This window comes from Vombatus ursinus, unplaced genomic scaffold (assembly GCF_900497805.2).
Source record: "Vombatus ursinus unplaced genomic scaffold, bare-nosed wombat genome assembly UNPS02014171.1, whole genome shotgun sequence".
NCBI classification, from domain to species: domain Eukaryota; kingdom Metazoa; phylum Chordata; class Mammalia; order Diprotodontia; family Vombatidae; genus Vombatus; species Vombatus ursinus.
This window is the reverse complement of record NW_020953949.1, coordinates 3,934,245-3,955,809: the sequence shown is the minus strand read 5'-3', so window position 1 is coordinate 3,955,809 and position 21,565 is coordinate 3,934,245. Positions and strand designations below refer to the sequence as shown.

Below are 21,565 nucleotides of genomic sequence, written 5' to 3'. Positions count from 1 at the left end.
AAAGGCAGGAGGTAGGGCAGGGAGAAAGACATAAAAACATATTGATCATGTAGCCCTTGGAAGTATAAACAGTGTAGGAATTTATTATTAGCCTTATTCTACCAAAAAAAAAAAAAAGAGCAACAGTGACATCCACATCTATGACAAGACCTAGACTGTTCTGCCATATTTTTTTTTTGCTTCAGCTTCTATAGTGAGTAAAATTGTTACACTGGGAAGTTTCCTGTGAACATTAGAAAGGAAAAGGGCTCATTGAGGAAGGAGGAGGTAAGAATAAAGAAGAAAAATAGAAAAAAAAAATCTAGGACAAACTCCAAACTTCCTCTTTATTCTGAGTCACCTTGTGTCTTTTCAACAAGTAGGCCCTCAAGATATCCCTAGATGTTGGCCTGTCTGCCTTTTTGTGGTTGGCTGTATCCATTTTGGGCTGAGCAGGGACCTCCTTTCTGGTCTGCCCTCTACCAGGCATTTTCCCTGCCCTTCTACCTCTGTCTCTTAGCTCTTGCCCTCAGTTCTAACCCTAAGACTATCACCTCTAGGGAGGCTGACCAGATGGTTTCTGGGGAATTGTGTAAAACCAAGTTCTTAGGGATTTCAGCAATATATTATTTTCTTTGGAATAGTTTCAACCTCCTTTCCACACCACTATGCCCATACCCACATCCCAGCCCTGGAAAAGCCAAAAGCAATAGCCACTACTGAGATACCCCTTTGAGAATGGGCCAGTCCCACTGTGGCTGTTCTCCCCACCAGACGACTTGTCTGTTCTCACGGATCACAGATATAGAGCTCAAAGGGACCTCAGAGGGCATCCACTCCAACACCGTAATTTTCCAGCTAAAGAAGCGAGACCCAGGGAAGTGAAATCACTTGCTCAAGGTCACACAGGTGGTCAGCATCTGAAGCAGTTTATCTGTCTCTAGAGCTGCTATTCCATTGTCTCACCTTCTGTGCCTTCCCTTTCTGGCCCAGGGTAGTTTTTCTCCCCTCCTTATCCCTCTGGTGTAGGTGAACTCTGGCTTGGAGGCAGGGAAAACCTCATTATCCGCCCCAGGATCAGGGCTGGCCCATTGTTTTCGCAGGATGGTCCACATGACAGGTCCCCAGCATTTCCATGCATCTCTTACCACCCTAAATATTATCTTACCTAAGGGCTTCTTTCTTCTGCTCTGATAGCTGGCCCTTGATGTCCTTGGGGCCAATCAACCAAGCAGCATTTTCTCAACAAAAAATGTCTGTCTATACATCCTCTACTATATGATTATGTCCATCATCACACACACACATGCACACAGAGATTTATACACACATTTCTATCCATAGCCCATGGCTTTCGCACGTGCACTGTCATATGCTGGCTGTAACTGGACGTCAGCATGAAGCTGCTATTGAGATGAATGAAGAGCTGGTATTGGTTCTGACTTTGAGTGCTTTCTAAGTCAAAGGAAATCATTCCTAAATTTGGGATGTTGGTACATCGGGGGGGTGTGGAGGGCAGGACAAAAGAAAGACAGAGAAACTACCACACAGAAGACATCACTCTTCCCCCAACAGCCCCCACAGATGGAGCATGGAGTTTGTCTCCTCCAAAACTTACAAGAGATAATTCCAAAGAAAAGTCCTTAATAGAGAAGGAGCATGACCCCTGCCATCCTCTTGGAGGCCTATGGGCCTCAGTTAGCTGTCTCTTCCAAAACATGCAATAGACAAGGACACACTGCAAACCTATTAACCCTCTGAGCTCTACTCATGCTTTCGCTTGACTGGTAGTCCAAGAATGACATGAAGCAAACTACTCGCATATACTGAATGCCTATTCTCTCCTCTAGCATGATAGAAAAACTAGGTTTCACAGTGGGCCTGGGCAGTGAGCTATATTGAGAAGCAGTTTGTCCCTGAGGAAGGGATGATCTAATCCTCAGCTATCCTAGGGAACTCCTATTCCCTCATGAGGTACCCAAAGAATCTGTGAATGAAAGGCCCAAAGGAAGAGATAACAGGTTCTGGAGTTGAGTTTGAACATGGAATCAATCCTTGTATTCAAACTCCTTAAGGGGTTAGACCTTGAATGTCCTCCTCCTGCCCACAGCCAACCCAAAAGTTGGTCACCAGGTATCTATACTTCCTGATGCCAGAAAAAAAAAAAAGGTGATATTTCTTCTGAATTTTAAGACTGATGATGAAAAGGTCAGGATAGAGGGAAAAAAAAAACCAGTATTTGACCTTCAAGCCAAGTCCTGGAGTTGGCTTGGGGGCAAGGTTTCTGGTCATGGATCCCCTTCTCTAGCCCCTATTCTCACTCTCCCCAGTTTTTCAGGAAAAGGAATCTTAATTGCTTCTATTGTATTTTAATCCCAACTTTTTTTCAGTGTATGCCAACTGTCCTCTGACCCTCCAAGTCAGTGCCAAGGGAAAGCAACTATACCCTACTTCACAATTTTCTGGTTTTGCTCATAGGGAAAATGGGGCCTCCTAATTGAAATAGCAAATACAAAAAGGTCTCTAATTCACAGTTTCCATTCTCTTTACTAGGCCCTTGCACATTGCCCCATGATTGGCCTCCATTAACTCCAAGCCCTCCATTGTACAATAGCTCTTGCCAGTTTGGCTCAAAGGGTTAATAAACCGGGGCTTCTCATACACATAAGACACAAGCTCATTCACCAATAGAAACACAAGAACCAGTTAAACTCCACAGCATTAAGGTTTCCTATAGCGATTCTTTGGGGTTTCACCACACCCTGTTTTGTCGCAGTTGAGAGCACCTGGATTCTTCCCCAACCCAATGCTTCCCAAGAGACTGGGTAGCTCATGGGTGATGGCCCGTTCAATCTTCTCCAGAAAGCACCCTCCCATGTAGGAGCACTGCTGAGAGAGCAGCTTGAAACTGGAGATAGGATTGATGCCAAAGAAGTCCTTATAGGCCTCTCGATTGGGAAGATCAAACTTGCTGACATTGGTCTTTGCCAGAATGGTCTTGAAGATGTAGAACTTATCTGGATCCTCCACAATGTCCTTGAAGACCAGCTCTCCATCACTAAAGAAAGTCATTTTGTCCTTGTAGGTCTGCAAATAGCGATCAACCAAGAGAGCATGAATGCGTACCCGAATGGCATGCTGACGGATGAAGGCAATTTTATTCTCCATCCTGTTCTCAATCACCTGGTTCAGATCTTCTAAAAGGGATATTTCTTCTTTGAGGAATAACTCCCAGTGGGTGTCAGGCTTGTAGTCGTAGGGCCAAAAGGAGCTGACATAAACTCTTGGGGGTTCTGTGACATTAATGAGAGGGGCCAAGCTCCAAAAGAGGGCACCATAAACCCGCATGAGCATCTGGGTGGCCAGATTGTCAGCTTTGTTCAGTATTATTCTTATTTGGGATTCACGGCCTTTTAGTTGGCGAAAGAGCATCTCCAGCTCCAGACCCACATCTAGTTTGGTTGGGTCAAAGACAACAAAGATGAGATCAGCTCTGTCAATGAACCACTGGCACACATCATTGAAAGGGTAACCTTTGAAAGAAAGAAGCAAAAGGTGAGATTAAGCTAGCATTTTCCTCAGCACCTTGAACTTCCCCATTACACTGGTGTAGAAATGAGAGCACTTAATATCCTTTAGGTTTCTAAACAGTTTTGCAACAACCTAAATGCATCTCTAGCTTCTTCTTTCATTCCATCAACTTTTGCCCTCTAGTGGGTGAGACCCAGAAGAACCTCTTCCAACTTTGACCAAATGCCTAAGTCTCCGATAGAGTGTTCATCCTGAGTTAAGAGTGTCCAAAACTTCAATTCAGCTGTTTCTCCAGGTTGACAAATTAAACAGATTTATTGGGAGGCAAATATTATTTTTAAGCAAATATCTTTCTGGCCTCTGAACATGCAGTTAGGGTGGAGAGAGTATGGGCAATGACTTTGATGTGTGAGATAGGAGTTGGGGACCTGGAAAAGAAGACCTAAAAGGAGATGGCTTTGTTCTCTCATCTTTACAATGTCAGCATCCTTACATCACGTGAGTAGGGGAGTTACACTGTGTGCAGTGTGAAAATGTATCACCTAATCACTTATTCCCACAAGTACCAGTTTCAGGAAGTCATGTTCCATCTGCCTATGATCCCTGGTTGTGGTGGCACTACAGTGAACTTCCATGCCGCCAGCCTCGCCAGCCTTCTGTTCCCCAACTCCACTCTAGAGGTCAGTTCAGATCAGGGAGTATACACAAGCAATTATATCAAGGCAAATCCATTGGGAAGAAGGGAGGGTTAAGAAAGGAGTAGAGTATGTCATCCTGCATAATCCCTTCAATTCCAGTCCCTGGTTGGACAAAGGCCAAGTTGAAAAGGCCACATGAATAGTGGATAGAGTGCTGGCCTTGGAGTTAGGAAGACCTAAGTTCAGATCCTGCCTCTAACATTTTCTAGCTATGTGACCATGTGACAAGTCACTTGACCTCTCTTGGTCTCAGCTTCCTCATCTATAAAAAGAAAAGGTTATACTAGATAACATCTAAGGTCCCTTCCATCTCTAAATCTACAATCCTATAAATTCACTTAAAAAGGGAACTATGGTCTGCTTCAATCCAAGACCCTTAGAACCCTGACATCTCAATTACTACTCCAGGTCAAAACTAACAACTCCAGACTGGATCTCTAGGGCTTGCTTCAGATCAGATCAGCACTAAGGCCTAGCATAGACTGCCTTGGAACCAACATTGCCCTAGAGTGCAGGGGCAGAGGCCCAGACCTCTATGGTCTGGGCTGATGAGGCACACATCATCTTCCAGCTCAGCAATTGCCAAGAGGTTCACCAGATGACACAGAGAGACAGTGTGACATAGTGGTCTTGGAATCAGGAAGACTCCATCTTTGTCTAACCTTGGGCAAGTCTGTTGACCTCTCTGGGTCTCAGGTTCCTCATTTGTAAAATGAAATGACTAGATCGCACTCCCCCCAAGGTCCCTTCCTGCTAGACATCTGTGATACTTTGATGCAGTATTCCCATTCTCCCTGTCCCCACACACCCTGCACCCAAATTACCTCGTTCTTGCTGCTTGCGATTTTCAATGATACCCGGTGTGTCCACAAAAGTGACCCTCTCCAAAAGCTTGTGAGGAACCTCAATGCCAATCAGCTTCTCCAGGAAGTTCTGGCCAAACTTTTCAAGGGGCGAGAAGGAGCGAGCACTGTCAGCAGCCATGACGATGCCCTCAATAGTTTTCAGCTTAGGGCCATGCATGAGGACTGTGAACTCAGAAGTGGTGGGCTCAGCACCTGCGCCACAAAGAAGAAGTGATGGCAGGTGTTGTGGACTCTATGTGTATGGAGGTGACTATAGGAGGCATTCCAAGGCCATATTTGCCATTAAAAAGTGTTCCTGTGTTTGAGAAGTCACTAGCCTGTAATTCCTACTGCCACAATGTCTTGTCTCTCATATCTGTTCTTGTTTTCCACATTCTGCTTGTCACCACTCTGGTCCTGGACCTCTAGCCTCTCACTTTATCTATTAACAATAGCTTCAGTGGCAGCTAGGTGGCACAGTAGATAGAACACAGGCCCTGAGGTCAGGAGGACCTGAGTTCAAATGTGGCCTCAGACCAAACACTTGACACTTACTAGCTGTGTGACCCTGGGCAAGTCATTTAACTCCAATTGCCTAAAAAACAAAACAAAACAAAACAAAAAACACAATAGCTTCCTGACTGACCTCCTTAAAGAAAACGCAATTCCTGACTAGCATCAGGTAGGGTCTGAATTGGGAGGAAAGTTAGCAAAAATCCCAAAGCCAGGCCAGAGTGGTACTGCAGAGGGGAACTGGTGGAAAGAGAGTTTTAGAGCACCAAGACCCAAAGGTCTAAGTCAGGAGTTCAGGAGACAGATTGCTGTAGTAGAGATCAGGGTTGGAGCATCCAGCTCAGGAAGCCAACATGCAGGAAGTGTCAGAAAGTACACCATTTGTAGGGCTGGACTTGATTCTCCAAAACTTCAGTCTTTTTATTGTGGTTCACCACCTATAATTCTTAATGGCAGTGTGGTAATGGGTGGAGTCTGTTCAGGTGACTGATCTGTTAAATCTCTAAAACTGGGGTTGGTTTTTGGTTTTTTTTTTTTTGACAGAACGTGTCCCACAGCAACATTGGCCACTTTAGCTTACATAATGAGCTATTTCATATATCAAAAAAGAGTTGAAGCATACCAGTTCATCGGGTCACCAAATTTATGAATCTCTGAATAACTAGGGTAATATTTCACAACCTAATGACATAACCTATTAGATATTTTCATGTAAGAGGCACCAGATCTGGAAAACCAACTTCCACTCATCACTCCTTCATAGCTAGACCAGACTACATGCTTCCCAGAAGTCCATCTGGGTGAATGACAGACAACACTTCTGTCCAACTGGTCCATAAAGTCAGACATACATGTATTGGAATGCCAATTCAAAATGGTTATGTTGTCAATGGTTCTTTTGTCATGGCAGAGCCTTGGCATTTACTTTTTTCTTTTAATTAACAGCACTGGTAGAAGGTCAGATAATTCCTGCTCCCAGGTCTTTTCTAAGAATCTCTGCAAGGCTGCCATATCTAGCTTGGCCACCAAATAGACCTAGCCTCCTTTGGGGCTCCAGGAACCAAGTTGATTATACAAACAAATAGCCTCTGCAGAGTCAACTTTTCTGCCTCAACCATGCTAAACACATGCCAGTAATCCCCCATGCCTAACACAGTCTGTCGTATATAGTAGCTTCTTAAGAAAATTTTAATTTAAAAAAATACAAATTTTCAAACCACTAACAAACACATCATAAGACGAGACCTCAGTTACCTGTGTAAAGCTGGTAACGAGTGTTTTCGAGCCCAAGGAGATAATTTATCATGGTAGACTTGCCAACACTCCACGGTCCCAGGAAAAGTACCATTGGTTTAGAAGTGATCTCCCCATCTGTAAGGAACAGAAATGAAAAATTAAAACAACAGTGTTTTCCATTACAGAAGCAGCACATTTTTTTTTAACAGAATCTTTTTGTAACAAACATTCCACCTAGACGTGCTAATTGAGTTGCAAAATTCTAGATTTAAAGAAACAAAAGTGTAGTGGGGTTAGGGATTCTTATTGCACCCCAGCTGATAGACTTGCAAAACACGAAGGCACACAAGGCACATTCCCAGAGCATGGGCTTTTTTCAAAGAGATGAAGGAGGGGGAAAATAGTGACAGAGCATACAGCAACTACCACCCTCCCTCTCCCCCACCTACTTACATTGTTTGCCTTAGAAGGGTTTCTGCTTGCAGGCCCCTGTGGAGGAACCCAATGGACCACTACTTTTGACAGTGAAAGGACAAATATACAGGGAGAATACCCAAGTCAAGAGAGGGAGTTTAAGGTCTGAGGATCCTGAAAAAAACAAACTAAACCCAGCTGTCTCACTCCTTGACCTAGCATTTGCAGCCTTTGGGATGGGGGGGGGACACCAGAGGCCCCTCATATTCCTAAATGGATCAGTGTAGCCCTATTTGTGAGAAATGATCTTTGCCTGGCCCCCAAGTTGGGGTAACTAAAAGAACTAAACTGCCAAGTTAGCTCTCATCCCTGGGCAGAGAGACAAGAGACAAAGGCTTCACCTCCTAAAGAGTTTCTGCCTTTGGGAGGGGCAGGGGACTAAATGGAATGTATATTCTAACTTATATGCAAGTAATGCTTTTACTTTTATTACCTTTCATCTAATCCCATTAAATGCCCAATAAATTAATGATCTTCCTGGAGAACAGATCATAAAACAGACCTGTCTCCTTTGGCTGAGAGGCTTGTATTACTGGGGCAGGATGTTGTATATGCTGTCAGTTGGATCATTGTCAATTATTTTTGTTTAACTGTTCAGCTTTGTTGCAAAGAAGGGTTCAATTTGATGTAGGAGTTGGGTTGGAGTACATCTGGAAACAACTGCCATATAAAAATAAAAGCCATTAATAAAACCTTTTTTTTTAATTAAGAATTTCAGGAGAGATGAATTAATGAGGCACATTCAATGGAAGTGATAAATGGGAACTGGCTAAGTAAAGGGGGCAAATACAGCCAAGGGTCTGGATTGGTGGAACCACAAATTCCCATCCCTAGACTGAACAGAAGATGCCAATAAAGGCACCACCCATACAGGAGCAGAGCTAAGGGATAATGAATAACCACATCTTTGAAATCCTTTCCAAGAGGAATAGTTAAGTTGGTTGATACCCACAGCTCCCCCTAGTGTTTGCTGAATCATATTACAAAAGGAAAAAGACAAACGGGTTTTTCTCAGACAGCAAAATGTTAACAGTAGAATCATCTGTGCAAGACTAATTGTTCCTTTCTCATATTTTCATCAAGTATGCCCTCCATACATGTATGGAGTAATCTCATCAAGGCTTAATGAAATGAGAAAGGAGGTTCAAGGGTTGGCCGTTGTTGGTGTTTTCTTAACCTTTTTTTTTTTTAGTAGTAATCTCATCAGTAATTGTTTCCCCATCCTTTTAGTATCTTCACCTCCTTGATGTAGCTTATAAAACGATTCTTCAATGAGAAGATTCATATGTATAAATATTTATAGTATCACTTTTTGTTGTAGCAAAAAACCGGAAACAATGTAGGTGCCTGTCAATTAGAGAATGGCTGAATAAACTGTGAAATATATGAATATAATGGGATCTTATTGAGATGAAAGAAACAATAAAATAGACAATTTCAGAGAAACTTGGGAAGAGTTATATGAACTGATTTAGAGTGAAGTGAGCAGAACTAGAACAGTTCATACAATTAAAATATTGTAAAGGAAAACAACTTTGAAGGACTTTAGATCAATGATCAATGCAATGACCAAATACAACTCCAGAAGACTGATGAATCACGCTTCCCACCCACTGGCAGAGCAGTAACTAACTAGAGGTACAGAATGAAACATACATTTTCAAACTTGGACAATGTAGGGATTTGCTTTACTTGATTATGCTTATTTGTTACAAGGGAGGACTTGATATGGATAGTGACACTGATGCCAGAAAAAGAAGAAAAGAATATCAATGAAATGTTTTAAAATACTCTGAAGAAAGCAGAAGGAAGTTCATAAAGGGATAGTGTTATAACTACTGTGTTAAATTTCATACATGCTTTTTAAAAACCTAAGCTGTATATGAGATTTATCAATTTCTCCCTTCTTTGTTCTTCCTTGTATATGAAAATGTGTACTTTTTGGGGGGGTAGGGGTAGGCAATGGGGTTAAGTGACTTGCCCAGGGTCACACAGCTAGTAAGTGTTATGTGTCTGAGTCTGGATTTGAACTCAGATCCTCCTGACCCCAGGGCTGGTGCTCTATCCCCTGCACCACCTAGCTACCCCTAAAATGTGTACTTTTAATGTTTGTCAGATTCATAAAGATAAAAAAGAAAAATGTTTAAAGAAACAATTTCTCAATGTTTTCAAAAATCTGTTGTCTCCAGTATAGATAATCTCCAGGTATACTTGGTCTGGTCTGTGGAATACCCAGGTCCCAAGATGAAGAGAGTTCACACCTTGTTAAGGAGATGCAAAAGAAAGGAGAGCATGTCTACAACCTACACTATGCATATACCTAGAATGTATGTTGTAAATGAACCTAAGTCCAGAACTGGAAAGGAGGAAAAGAGCAGACAAATGAATTTGAGAAATTGCATAGTGCTTTCAATGATCTCAAGCTGCTCTTTAACAAAAACACCCAAAACCCTAAGATGGGTAAACAGTTTAACACCTGTGTTCTAAGAAATTTTGGAAGATCACAGTCCCCAAAAAATAAAAACTATAAATCCAAAAAGTAATGGAAAGATGGATGATATATGTAAATAGGCCACAGCAGATTTCCAAAGATAACCTAGGGGTATTATTCAGAAAAGTTATCATTGGAAAAGGAGATGAATCAGTTATATAGCAAGAATGAGGGATAACAGACAGCCTGAGTGCTGCAATGGTACCCACAAAATGAGGGGGAGGAGAAAGAGGAGGAGGAGGAGAAGGAGAAGGAAGGAGAAGGAGAAGGAGGAGGAGGAGAAGGAGAAGGAGGAGAAGGAGGAGGAGTAAAAGGAGAAGAAGAAGAAGAAGAAGAAGAAGAAGAAGAAGAAGAAGAAGAAGAGGAAGAAGAAGCGGAAGAAAAAGAAGAAGAAGAAGACCTCCAACACATTGGTTAGATCCTCTATAAGAAAACATGGAAAAGAATCACACAAAATGAGAAGTCATGAATGAGTTACAAACTGTACCCTTGGAAAAAGTACCCATGTTGGTAAGATCACAGATGCATTGAAGTAAGTCCACAGCCCTTTATTAAGGAATTCTAGTGAGATAACATGGTGTGATAGAAACAGCACTGGACTGATAAGAAGATCTGGTCCCAAGATTTGAAGATTTGAGAAGATGTGAGTACCAACTCTTGAACTTACTAGGAATGTGACCCTAAGCAAATTATATACTACCTAGATTCTCAGTTTCTTCATCTTTTAATGGGGATGATGATAATACTCTGCCTCACAGGGTTGTCATGAGGAAAGAACTTTAAAAAATGGGAGATACTTTAGAAATATGAACTAGTATTTCCTTAATTACCCTTCAAGACTGTTATCAAGAAAGAAGTCAATCTTTCATGAATATAATTTAATGTCCCTGTCAGAAACAGAAAACTCAACTGGATAGACCATGGGGCTGATCCAGTATGGCAGGTCCTTAGTCCAGTTTTCTTATGAGGAATAACTGATCCATTAAAGGAATGAAGGAGAGAAAAACTTCAATTCTTCACTGAAGACTGGTTACTTGGGGAGTGGGAGCTCCTGTGTAAATCTAGGAATCAGGGAAGTCTTCCTCACAGAAAGTCCTGCCTCAGCCGGGCCTTGGCTTTCCCCTCGATAAAATGAAGAGGTTTAGACTAGATGATCTCCAAGATCCCCTTTTAACTCAAAACCCTATAACTGAACTTCTGATCTGCAGACATAAAGTATTTGACTTTCTACTTCAATCCTTATTGATCTCTTCTTTCTCTGAAATCCTACAAAAAAGCACTGACCTTTGAGTCAGAGAACCTGGGTTCAAACTGTACCTCTGCCGCTTACTACCTGTGTGACCTTGGCAGGTAATTCCTATAACCTCCCTGAGCCTCAGTTTCCTCATCTGTAAAATCAGTGGGTGGGATTAGATGGTCTCTGAGGTCCCCTATGATGCCATGCTCCTATAATTCTGCCGCACTAAGAATCAGTAACACATAGCTCAGGACTCAAGTGTTTGCTATATGGCTTTGGGAGACAGAAAAACCTTCTTGAAAGCCTTCCTAACTTGTTCTTAAAAAGCCCCTCAGCAGCAAGGCTCAGCCCTGACTTCTGAATTAAGAGCTGCACCAAAGGGGCCTAGACTGTCCAGAGCTCCTGCCCTCCTAGCTCCCTTTTATAGGATGGGGACCACTCAGTCCAGGGCTTCTGGGCAGTGGAACAATTTAACATAAGGGCTTCTGCCGAAAAATAATTTCCTATAGTTAATGGGAATCCCATCTCACTCCCTTCCATCCCTCATAATGAATAGAATTCTTGCAGATAGCAGGTGCTCAAAAAAGTTGTTGGTACAGTTGCATATATAATGATATTTTAGTTAAAAGCTATGCATCAAAGCTAAGGTGGCACAGTGGATGAGGTGCCAGGCCTGGAGGCAGGAAGACTCATCTTCCCGAATTCAAATCTTGCCTTACACATTTACTAGCTATGTGACCCTGCGCAAGTCACTTAACCCTATTTGCCTCAGTTTCCTCATCTATAAAATGAGGTAGAGAAGGAAATGGCAAGCTACTCCAGTATCTCTGCCAAGAAGACCCCCAAGTGGGGTCACAAAGAGTCGGACATGACTGAAAATGACTGAAGAACAACACCAATACAAAAGCTAAGGGTTCGGTGTGTATTTCCCGTTTCCTTGTGTACAGTACTAAGCCTATAGTAACGGATCAATAAGTAGGGGTTGATCGACCAGTATTGGTACTCATCTAAGGAGTATCTGTCTCTGCCGGGTGGAAGAAAGAATCTGCTTTCGGAGGAGGGATTCTATACCTACTCTCCCTCCCAGGGTAGCTCACATAAAGAAAGACCTTCTGTTTTTAGACACAGCCCAGTGAAACTGAGGCAACATTAACTGTGGGCTCCTGGGAGATAGACTATAATTAGAGTTATTCACTGGAGAAAGAAATTTGGGGAAGGGACATTGTTGTTTCAGCTTTTTTACACCAGAGGGCATGAGAGTCACAGCAACATCAAAGCAGGAGACACTACAGAGTTGGATAGAGTAAAGCCTGGACGAGAGTATGTTGCTCGCAGTGGAAGCACGCCAGAGGAATGCTAGGGACCAGAAAGAGGAAAGTAAAGTCCAAAAAGTGAATCCTCACCCAGTCAAGGAGTCCCTAGTCTCTACTTCCCTAGCGTCTGGACAATGTTGCTATTAATATAGGCACTTAGAATCAGAGCCCATTCAGGAGTTAGCCTCAGTGGAAGCAGATCAACCTGCCCCAAGGAAGGATGAACGAGGGTGAGGGGATTAAGGAGTGGGGAAAAAAGAGAAGGTAAAAAGTGAATTTCTGCACCTGTAGCCAGCTCATGAAATTGGGCCCACGTTACATAGAGTGAGCAGGAAACCGGCCTTTAGTTTAGGGGTTGACAACCTGGGTGATTAATGAAGTAAAACTTCTGACCTTATATCTCTAGATCTTCATTTCTGGGTGGACTCCCTAGGAGCTCCCCTGGACCCAGCTCTCTAAGCAGAATTCTGGTGCTTGTGTCTGATGCCAAAGGAAGGTTAGGAGATCAGGCTAAGGCTTCCTGATTAGCCCATGAGCCCTAGGTCTTCTAGGGCCCTTGCCCCAGGACCTTTCATATGATCAGTTTACCTGTAATCTCATGCTGCCTCAGTTCATTGTACTTGTAGGATTGCTCCAGAGGTTTGATGGAAGAGTGGTAGATCTTTCTCAACCGCTGCATCACCCCTAGGGGCCAAGGAAGAGAAAGGAAAAGGATCAAACCAGACAGGCTCCAACCTGCTTCAAAATACCAATGTAGAGTCAACACACCAATCCTCTGGGTGACCACATCATAACTACTTTGTGAACAGCCACGGTTTTCCAGAGAACCCCCCCCCCCATATCTATTTAGGCTGCATCATTTGCACAGATGGAGGGCAGGGGGAGCTCTTGGTTATTATAATCATATTCCTCATCCCATTGATGTAAATTTCCATCTAGCAACTACACTTCCAAACAAAGAATCATATAATTTTTCAGGCTAGAAAGTCATTCACTCCATCCCTCTGCCTCTAGGCCAAAACTTCTCAAGCCTCCCAGATCTATTTTTAAAGATCCTCTCAGCAGTGTGTTCCAATCCCTGACTTCTGGATTAAAAGCTCCATTTGGAAAGGCCCAGCCTGACTGAATTTCCTGCCTACCTGGCACGCCTTTGTGGGATGGGCACCCTTCAGCCCACACCTTCTGAGGAATGGGATGGTTTAACTTAAGGACTTCTGCTCCCCAAAGAAATCCCATAATAAATGGGAATCCCATCTTACTCTTTTCCATCTCTTACACCACAATGAGATTTCAAAGACAGATTTCAGTAGAGGAATTATTTGACATAATAAAAAATTTAAGAAATCAGATCCTGGAGAACATTGCTGAAATCCTTTCCTTGTGAGGTTTTTCCTGTCTTTTTAGCAGACCAAATTAAACTCAGCTGCATATAAGTCACTAGAATAGGCCACCCAGATTCCTGGTCAGTAAAGAATTTCTCCCTCTGACATCACATGGCACTTTTCCAATGAACTCACCATGCAATAGTATATATTATGATTATTTGTACTTGGGTCTTATCCCTTTACTGGACTGCAAGTCCCATGAGGGCATATCCTATACCCAGTAGGCATTCTCTCCCCACTGTTCTCATGAGGTCAACAGTGTTTCTGGTTCTGACATCCTGCTGGAGATCAAAAGGACTCTAGGGCTAAGTCAAGAGACATTCCAAGCCTAGTTCTTGACTGATTGGTTGAATAACAATTGTCAGGGCCAATCACTGAGGCCACCTGCATGAGGATGATTCCAATGCTGCCGTAGAGACTGTTATAGGAGCATAATGTGTTACGTGCATTTCCAACTACACCTTTGTTTATACTGTTCCCCTGCTTGAAACATTCCCCTTCTCTTACCTGCCTCTCTAAAGTATGCCTTCACCCTTCAGGCTCCAGATTAATGAAGATAACCTGGCTCCACAATCCCAATTCATCTTTCTATTTATTGTGAATTCCCTCAAAATGTATAGACATGGCCCCTGACCACATTTGCTTGTATGTAACCTTGATACATGTACTTCCCAGTGGTCTTTATTGGGCACTCTTTCCTCTCCTTGAAGCTCATCCTAACCTTACCCTCCTTACCTGAAAAGTCATCAGATGGCTTGTCCTCCTTCAGCATCAGGGTTTCCTCTATATGAGAACGGTCCCTTATGGGTGCTTCACTTACATCCTCTGCCTCTTCTGGGAAGAAAGGCATAGCAGGGCATTAGTATCTCAGGCATGAGACCAGTCCTCCCCCAGGAACTAGACCCAAGATTCTGGGAGTTTCTTCCCCACTCTCTTCTTCCTTTGATAGCCTCAGCTCCTCTCTCTGGCCGGCTTTGGCCCCTTCATTCTCAACATTCTGACAGCAGTCAAAATTGTGGGCTGGACAGAGATGACCATCAACTCCCCATACCTTGTCTGGGCTGATCTCAGGGACTCACTATTCCCCACAATAAATAAGAAACCTTAAACTACACTTAAAGATCCTACAGGGCATCAGTGTCAAACTCAAATAGAAATAGAAATGGATCTCTACAAGCCCCATATTGACTTAGAAAACCATAAATTAACATCCATGTTACAATTACATTTTAATCTGGTTCAGACTACACTAGGGAGTTTTTCAGGCACATGCAGCCTACCCCTGTGACTTTGATGCCTTTGCTCCTCTCTCATCCTTCTTTTGTATTCTCTATATCACTGAGCACTGAGTTGATAACACTCCAGGAACTCACCAGATCTCTATCCTATGAGTCTCACTCTAAAATCCCAGTATTGAAATCACCAAAGGGTCATCTGTGAGCCTTACCTGAAGCAGGAATTCCCTCTACAACACCTCAATTATATTTGGGTTGAGAGAATTTGACCTGTGGACTTTATGACTGGGTTAGTAAAGGTAAGAATGGGATTAAGGCTGAAGAGTAGAGAGGAATTCAATATTTAACCTAGAGTTGCCACACCTTTAGTGACACAATAGCCCCCCAGGTTTGAGAGGGCAGGTGATATATAGCAAACCTAAAAAGAAACAAGGGCTATATCCCAACCAGGCATAGCAGGTTATTAGGAAATCAATTAAACCTTGCACAGAGGAATAAATCTAGCCAAGCACAGTAGGCAATGAGGGAAGCAAAACGGCTACATGCAGCAGAGGAGAAATAAATAACAATAATACCTTATATTTATAAGCCACTGTAAGGTTTACAGAATGCTGTACTCAGAACAGCTCTGTGAGGTTGGCTGGATACTATGGGCAGAGAAGAACTAATATAGCTGGGTAGAGTAAGCAGAGGGAGAAGCAGGTACTACCACTACTACTACTACTACTACTACTACTACCACCACTACCAGTAACAATACTAATAACAATAGCTAGTATTTATATAATACTTTAAAGTTTACAAATATTATTTCATTTTATCCTCACAACAACCTTGGGAGATAGATGTTATTATTACCCCCATTGTATAGATAAGGAAACTGAAGTAGCCAGAGGTTAAGTGATTTGCCTAGGTTTATACAGTTGGTTATGCTTCTGAGTCCCAATTAGAAGTTAGGCCTTCCTTACTCCAGGTCCATCGCTCTATCCATGGCCACCATGTATGTACACCGTGCTTTATGTACAACTAAGCACAGTGGGCACAATGTGCAGAGTAAGCAAAAGAGTACTAACGTAAAAAGACAGCAGACAAAATGAAATGAATACATTTTATCTTACTAGCTGTGTGACCATGGGCAAGACATTTAAATTCTCTGAGCCTCAGTTTTCTCATTCATAAAATGAGGAGTTTAGACAATAGCCTCTGAGGCTCCTTATAGCTCTCAATCTATATATGATACTATGATGTGAGCACGTTGGGTAAAAACGAAGCCTACAGGTCAGAGGTATGGTGAGGCTTAAATGAGATAGTGGATGTAAAACACTTTGCAAACCTTAAAGAGCTATACAAATAACAGTTATTATTATTATCAGCATACAGTCACCAGGCCTCCAATCTGGTGATAACTTTATTTCATGAGCCTTCTACTGTCCTCCTGCCGAGCTCAAATAATGTTTATAGAGCAATAAGGCATGTGCTAGTAAATGTTTAACAACAGGGCTGGGATGGAGAAGAGGAAGAAAAAATGTAAACACATACTTTTAATTTGTATTATTAACACTTTCTTAAGTATAGACAATAAACAAAACAACAAATGAAGCCCCGATTTGTAGGGATTGCCAATTTCTAAGGCGTCTATACCTACACTGAAAGTTTAACAATGGCTAGCTAGCTAGTTAGAGTTGAGTACAGAACATCTTGGTTAGGGGCCCAGTCCTATGCCTCTGCCTCTGCCTCTGCGGTATGGCACTTAATGCCCTTCTGCCTAAAAATATCTCTTTTTCACCTTCCTGTGATGTCATCCAGTACACATCATTAAAATCACTCATATGATCAGGCATTTTATTCAGATGGTCCTGGTTAAAATGCAAATGTGTGATTAGGAATGAGGGTTATTCTTCCCCCTCCCCATCTGTCCATCTATGAATACCCATCAACATACCATCAAGGATGAGTTTATAAGAATAGGTAGTTGCAGGCTTGAAAATCAGAAAGTAGTCCCCCAGACCAACTAAGGCAACTAAAAGGAGATCTGTGCATTACCCTCAGAGAAGCAGGAGACTGGGAAGGGAATGGGACTTTGGAGAAGTTAAGGCAAAGGAACTCTTCTCATTTACTCCTTTCTCCATTTTGAAATCTTATGACCAGACAGAGTCCTTCGGGATGACTGGCTTATTTAAGTGCCCCATCCCCAATGCAGCAGATTGACTGCATGTGTACATTGGAACAGAGGTGGAAAGAGAGAGAAGAAATCAGGCTGGTCTGTGGTCTGCCACTCTGGGCCCCTGATTAAGGGAGCCAGGTAACTGTCGCACACCATTTTCCTTGGCAAATGTACAAAGCTGCCTCAGGTCTACCTGGATCCTAGATTAAGTAACCCCTGAGACCACACTAGCTAAGAGGGCCACCCTGGAGAGCAGAATCACAACTAGCAAGGTTGATGACTAGGACAAGATGTGCCTGAAGCAAGTCACTTGAAATGATACTTCCGTTCAATTGGAGAAGGGGAGGAGGGAGGGGATAGAGATTGCAGAGACAATGCTACACCTTGAGGAGTTTAGTAGACCTCAGAGTGGGGAGGACAAAGGCCAGGAGCAGAGTGGTGCCAGGCCATCGAGGAACTAGCTTAGCCAGGAGGAGAAAAACTAATCATTTTTCCTAAGGAGGTACTAAACTCAGTTGTTTTTACACTACTGAAGAACTTAAAGGGCTATCCTCATCTCCCCTGGGAGGAAGGTCTGATCATCCCACCCATTCCTGGTTATAGTTCTGCTGGAAAGTGTATCACTTGAGAGGCAGCATGGTGTAGTAGATGGAATCTTGACTCAAGAAGCCCTGGGTTCAGACTTGATTCTGATACTTAGGTGGCCTCCAAGGCCTCTTACAGCTCTAGATCTATGATCTGATAACTTCCGAGTGAGGGTCTGGGAGTTTAGGTCTACACCATCCCAGTCACTTGCTCTAGCTAACTTCAGTCTGCCTTGGAATCAGAGGAGCCAAGCCCTCTATGGTTTATGGGTCAGGAAAATACCTTACAACCAGAGCTGTCTGGACCATCCTCCCACCTTGGGGCAAAACTGCACAGCTGGCTGTCCTCCAGAAAAGAAGGTGTTATAGTTTGCCACACCTACCTAAAGTCTATCCTAAATCTATCAAACTACAAATTAAAACCTGCTTCCTTTTCTCTGTCCTCAATAAAATTAGAGAACAGCTGCTGATCACCATCTATATACCACATTCCTCCACATATTTTTTCCTGTTAACTGCCTACTCCCTCTCCCAGTTCCCAGCTTGCCTCCAGCCTTCTCTTTCCCAAACCAAGCAATCCCCATTCCTGCAAGGAATGCATTTTCCTATCCATTTTCTTTCCTTAAAACTCTTTGCCTCAAGGCAGGAAATTTAAACCAGTTGTACTCCCCTAGGAAGAAGGCCAAGGAAGTTCAGAGAAGCAGCAGGGAAGAGCAGACAACAAAAAGGTGCCTGCAAAAGAAGAGCCTTCGAAAGAGGGGAGAGGTCTAAGCTCTCACGGGCCAAGGGATGAGGGGAGAGATCTAGCCCTGACTCAGTGAACCAATCCCCTCAGTACTAAGAAGAACAGAACTGTCTCACAGGCAGGGGGGTAGCATGGAAACCATCAGCGGTCAGCCCAGATAGTGAGGCTCCGAAGGAGCTGTTCTTTAGCACCTTCTGCTGAGGAAGAGAAGGAAGGGGAGATAGCACCTCAGTGCCTGCTGGTAGATCATTCCTTCCCTGAACATACCTTTGCCTACCCTATCCCAGGGACCCTTGTTTCAAAGTTTTGCCCTCCCAGGCTTTTCAAACTTTCCTGGCAAAAGGAGCTGTAAGCAAGTTAAGGCAGGAGAGGGATACATACCTCAGCCTTAGCTGGGGGACTGTGCCTCCCTGTGGATGCAGCTGCCCTCTCAATCCCAGAAACCTTTTCCTTCCCTCTAACATTTGTGCCCTTCCCACACACACCGCAGACTCCTCAAATTTTCCTTCCTATGAGAGCCTACCACTTTGGTAAAATTGGGGGCAGAATATACCCAGAAGGACCATGGGCTCCCCCCTTTTCAGCTTCTCATCCTAAGTAATGAGACTAGGGTCCTGTACTCCAGATGAGCTGGTTCACCCAAACCTTAGTAACCTGGCTGAATGAACACAGAACTAGGAGGAGTCAGGACACCTGCTTTGATACAGATTAGGCTTCTGCTTTTTCCTCTGTAAAATGAGGGGGATTGGACAAGGTGGTTTTTCAAGGCCCTTCCAACTCTAATACTATGATTCTTAAGAGATTTGAGTTCCATGATTTGACCTCAGCTCACCCTCAATTTCAGAGCCTTCCTTACTCTGTAACATTGGACATGTTACTTCCCCTATTGAAGACCTCAGTTTTCTCCCCTCTAAAATAACTGATTTGGAGTAAATGATACCTAAGATCTTGAGACCTAACATAATACTTTGGGAGCTAGGAATTGGTTGGTTTGTTTTTTGTTTTTGTTTGGGGTGGGTGTGGCAGGGGTGTTAGTGCCTTCAAGCTCTCTTTTAATCCATTCGTTAAAAAAATAATTCTCTATTGGCTGTAAGGATTGCAACTGCACCCCCCTACCCCACCCTCAGTAATACAGTGGGTCTTTTGATGCCAAGTTTAAAAAAACAAAAACAAAAACAAAAACACCTGACCTCAGAACCTAGTTATCAAGAATATAGTAGAGAAACAGAATAAGGCCTGAACTGTGATTTCATTGATACAGGAAATTCCCTCTACCAAGGCAGGTAGGCACCTTCTCTGTAATTTATAATCCTGATGAGTTGCCTGGGGTGCTAAAAGGTTAGGTGACTTGCCCAAAGTCATCTAACTTGATCATGTCAGAGGTGATACTTGAACTCAGATCTTCCTAATTTCCAGGCCAGTTCTCTATCCGCTAGGACAGGGGAAGGCATGTGTCAGCTGGCTCAGCAGTGGCCTGCAGTTTCACCAGGAAACCTGCCTCACCGCACAGGGTACTGTTCAAACCCCCTTGCTCCCCACCAAAACTGGGTGAGCTCTTCTTTCCTCTTGCTTTATGAGCAATTTGTAATGCTTGCCCCAGCTGCAAAACTTCCTAGTTGAGACTACGGGGAGCCTCATGTTAGCCTCCAGAGTCATGCACCAGTGAAGATTCCCAGCTCAGGGGACCTCACTCCCCATCCTCACTCCCTCTATTCCTTCCTACATACAGGGCCAAGAGCAAATGCCACACACTTGGGAGGACTGGAGCCCTATTTCAACCTAGAGATACTAGGCTTCCTCCCCTTAGGGGATAACTGTCAGAATCCCCTCACCCTGCCACCTGCCTGAGAAAGCTGGAACTTCTGATTCTTCAGGAGCTGAGGCTGCCTCCTCTGGATCCAATTTGGCTTCTTCATCCTCATGGCTTATGGCTCCTGGCTCTTCCTGGGCAGCCGAAGCTTCCCCAGAAACATCCCCTTCTTCTTCCGAGCTGACTTCCCCAGCATCTTCTTCAGAGTTCTCCTCAGACTGTTGTCCTTCCTCCTCCTCTTCTCCTTGTTCTTCAGAGGATGACTCCTCCAGCTCCTGGCTGGTTACTAGTGAAGTCTGACCTTCAGGAGAGGGCAACTCAGCCTCCTGTCCTGCACCAGAGCTCTTGGCATCTTCTGCCTTGCCGCTGGCCTTGGCTGCGGCTGAGCCCTCTAGGTTCTGATCTTCCTCCAAGGTTCCCTGGGGTTCTCCCTGGGCCTCAGTCACTTCTCCTGTTCCAGCCTCTAGCTCTTGTTCTCCTTCCTTAGGTCCTTCTGCATCAGCATCAGCCTTGGGTAACTCATTTTCCTGGGTCACTTCTGTCTCCTTGTTTCCTGGGGCCTCTCTAGACTCTTGGTCTCCATTTTCTCTCAGAGGAACCTGGCCACCACCATGCTCTGAGCTGGGAGAGGACTCAGGTTCTGCTGCTGCTACTTCCTCTTCTCCTGGGGCATCTTCTGGGACCTCTCCTATATCTTCAGCGGCCTTCCCTCCCTCTTCATCTGGGCCTCCAGTCTCTCCTGCACTAGAAGATTCTGGGCCTCCCTCAGTCACCACCTCCCCACTCAAGGGGCTAGCCCCAACCCCTTCCCTTTCTGAACTATCTCCCTCAATAAGCTCCTGCTGCTTTTCCTCCAGGGGTCCTCCTTTTTCATCTTCAGAGCTAGCCTCTGCCTCTTGCCCTACTGCATCATCTCCCTCCTTGAGTTCCTGCTGCTTTTCCTCCAGAGAGGCCTCTTTTCCTTCTTCAGGGAGAGCTCCTGCTTCTTCAGGGGCTTCCTCTTCCCTTCCAGCTTCCCAGGACAGAGCCGACTCTAAGGCAGAGGTATTGGCTTCAGGGTCAGAAGCAGGGCTGTGGTGGCCTTCAGCATCAACAGGGGGCCCGGGCTCCCCCCCAGCCTCTCTCCTCTCCCAATTCTCAGCCTCACTGTCATCTGTGTAATGGAGCTGCAGATTCTTCTCTGGAGGGACTGGTTCTGCATAAAGTGCCCTCTCCTCCTCTAGACTTGGGTCTCCAGCTGAGAATTGATTCTCCAACAAACTGGCAACATCTTCTGTGCCACCCGAGGCAGAGACTTGCAGTTCTAAATGATTAGAACATGATCA

The 21,565-nt window shown here is 43.9% G+C and overlaps 1 protein-coding gene across 1 annotated transcript; it reads right to left on the bottom strand.

The window, feature by feature from the left end:
• Positions 1-1,716: 1,716 nt before the first annotated feature.
• On the bottom strand, positions 1,717-18,885 carry SRL (sarcalumenin). Its single transcript, XM_027859762.1, has 6 exons — positions 18,812-18,885; positions 14,438-14,536; positions 12,906-13,001; positions 6,821-6,937; positions 5,033-5,266; positions 1,717-3,512 (listed from the first exon to the last, which is right to left on the bottom strand). The coding sequence occupies exons 2-6, from the start codon at positions 14,472-14,474 to the stop codon at positions 2,701-2,703; spliced, it is 1,296 nt and encodes a 431-aa protein (XP_027715563.1). The 5' UTR covers positions 14,475-14,536; positions 18,812-18,885; the 3' UTR covers positions 1,717-2,700.
• Positions 18,886-21,565: the final 2,680 nt, after the last annotated feature.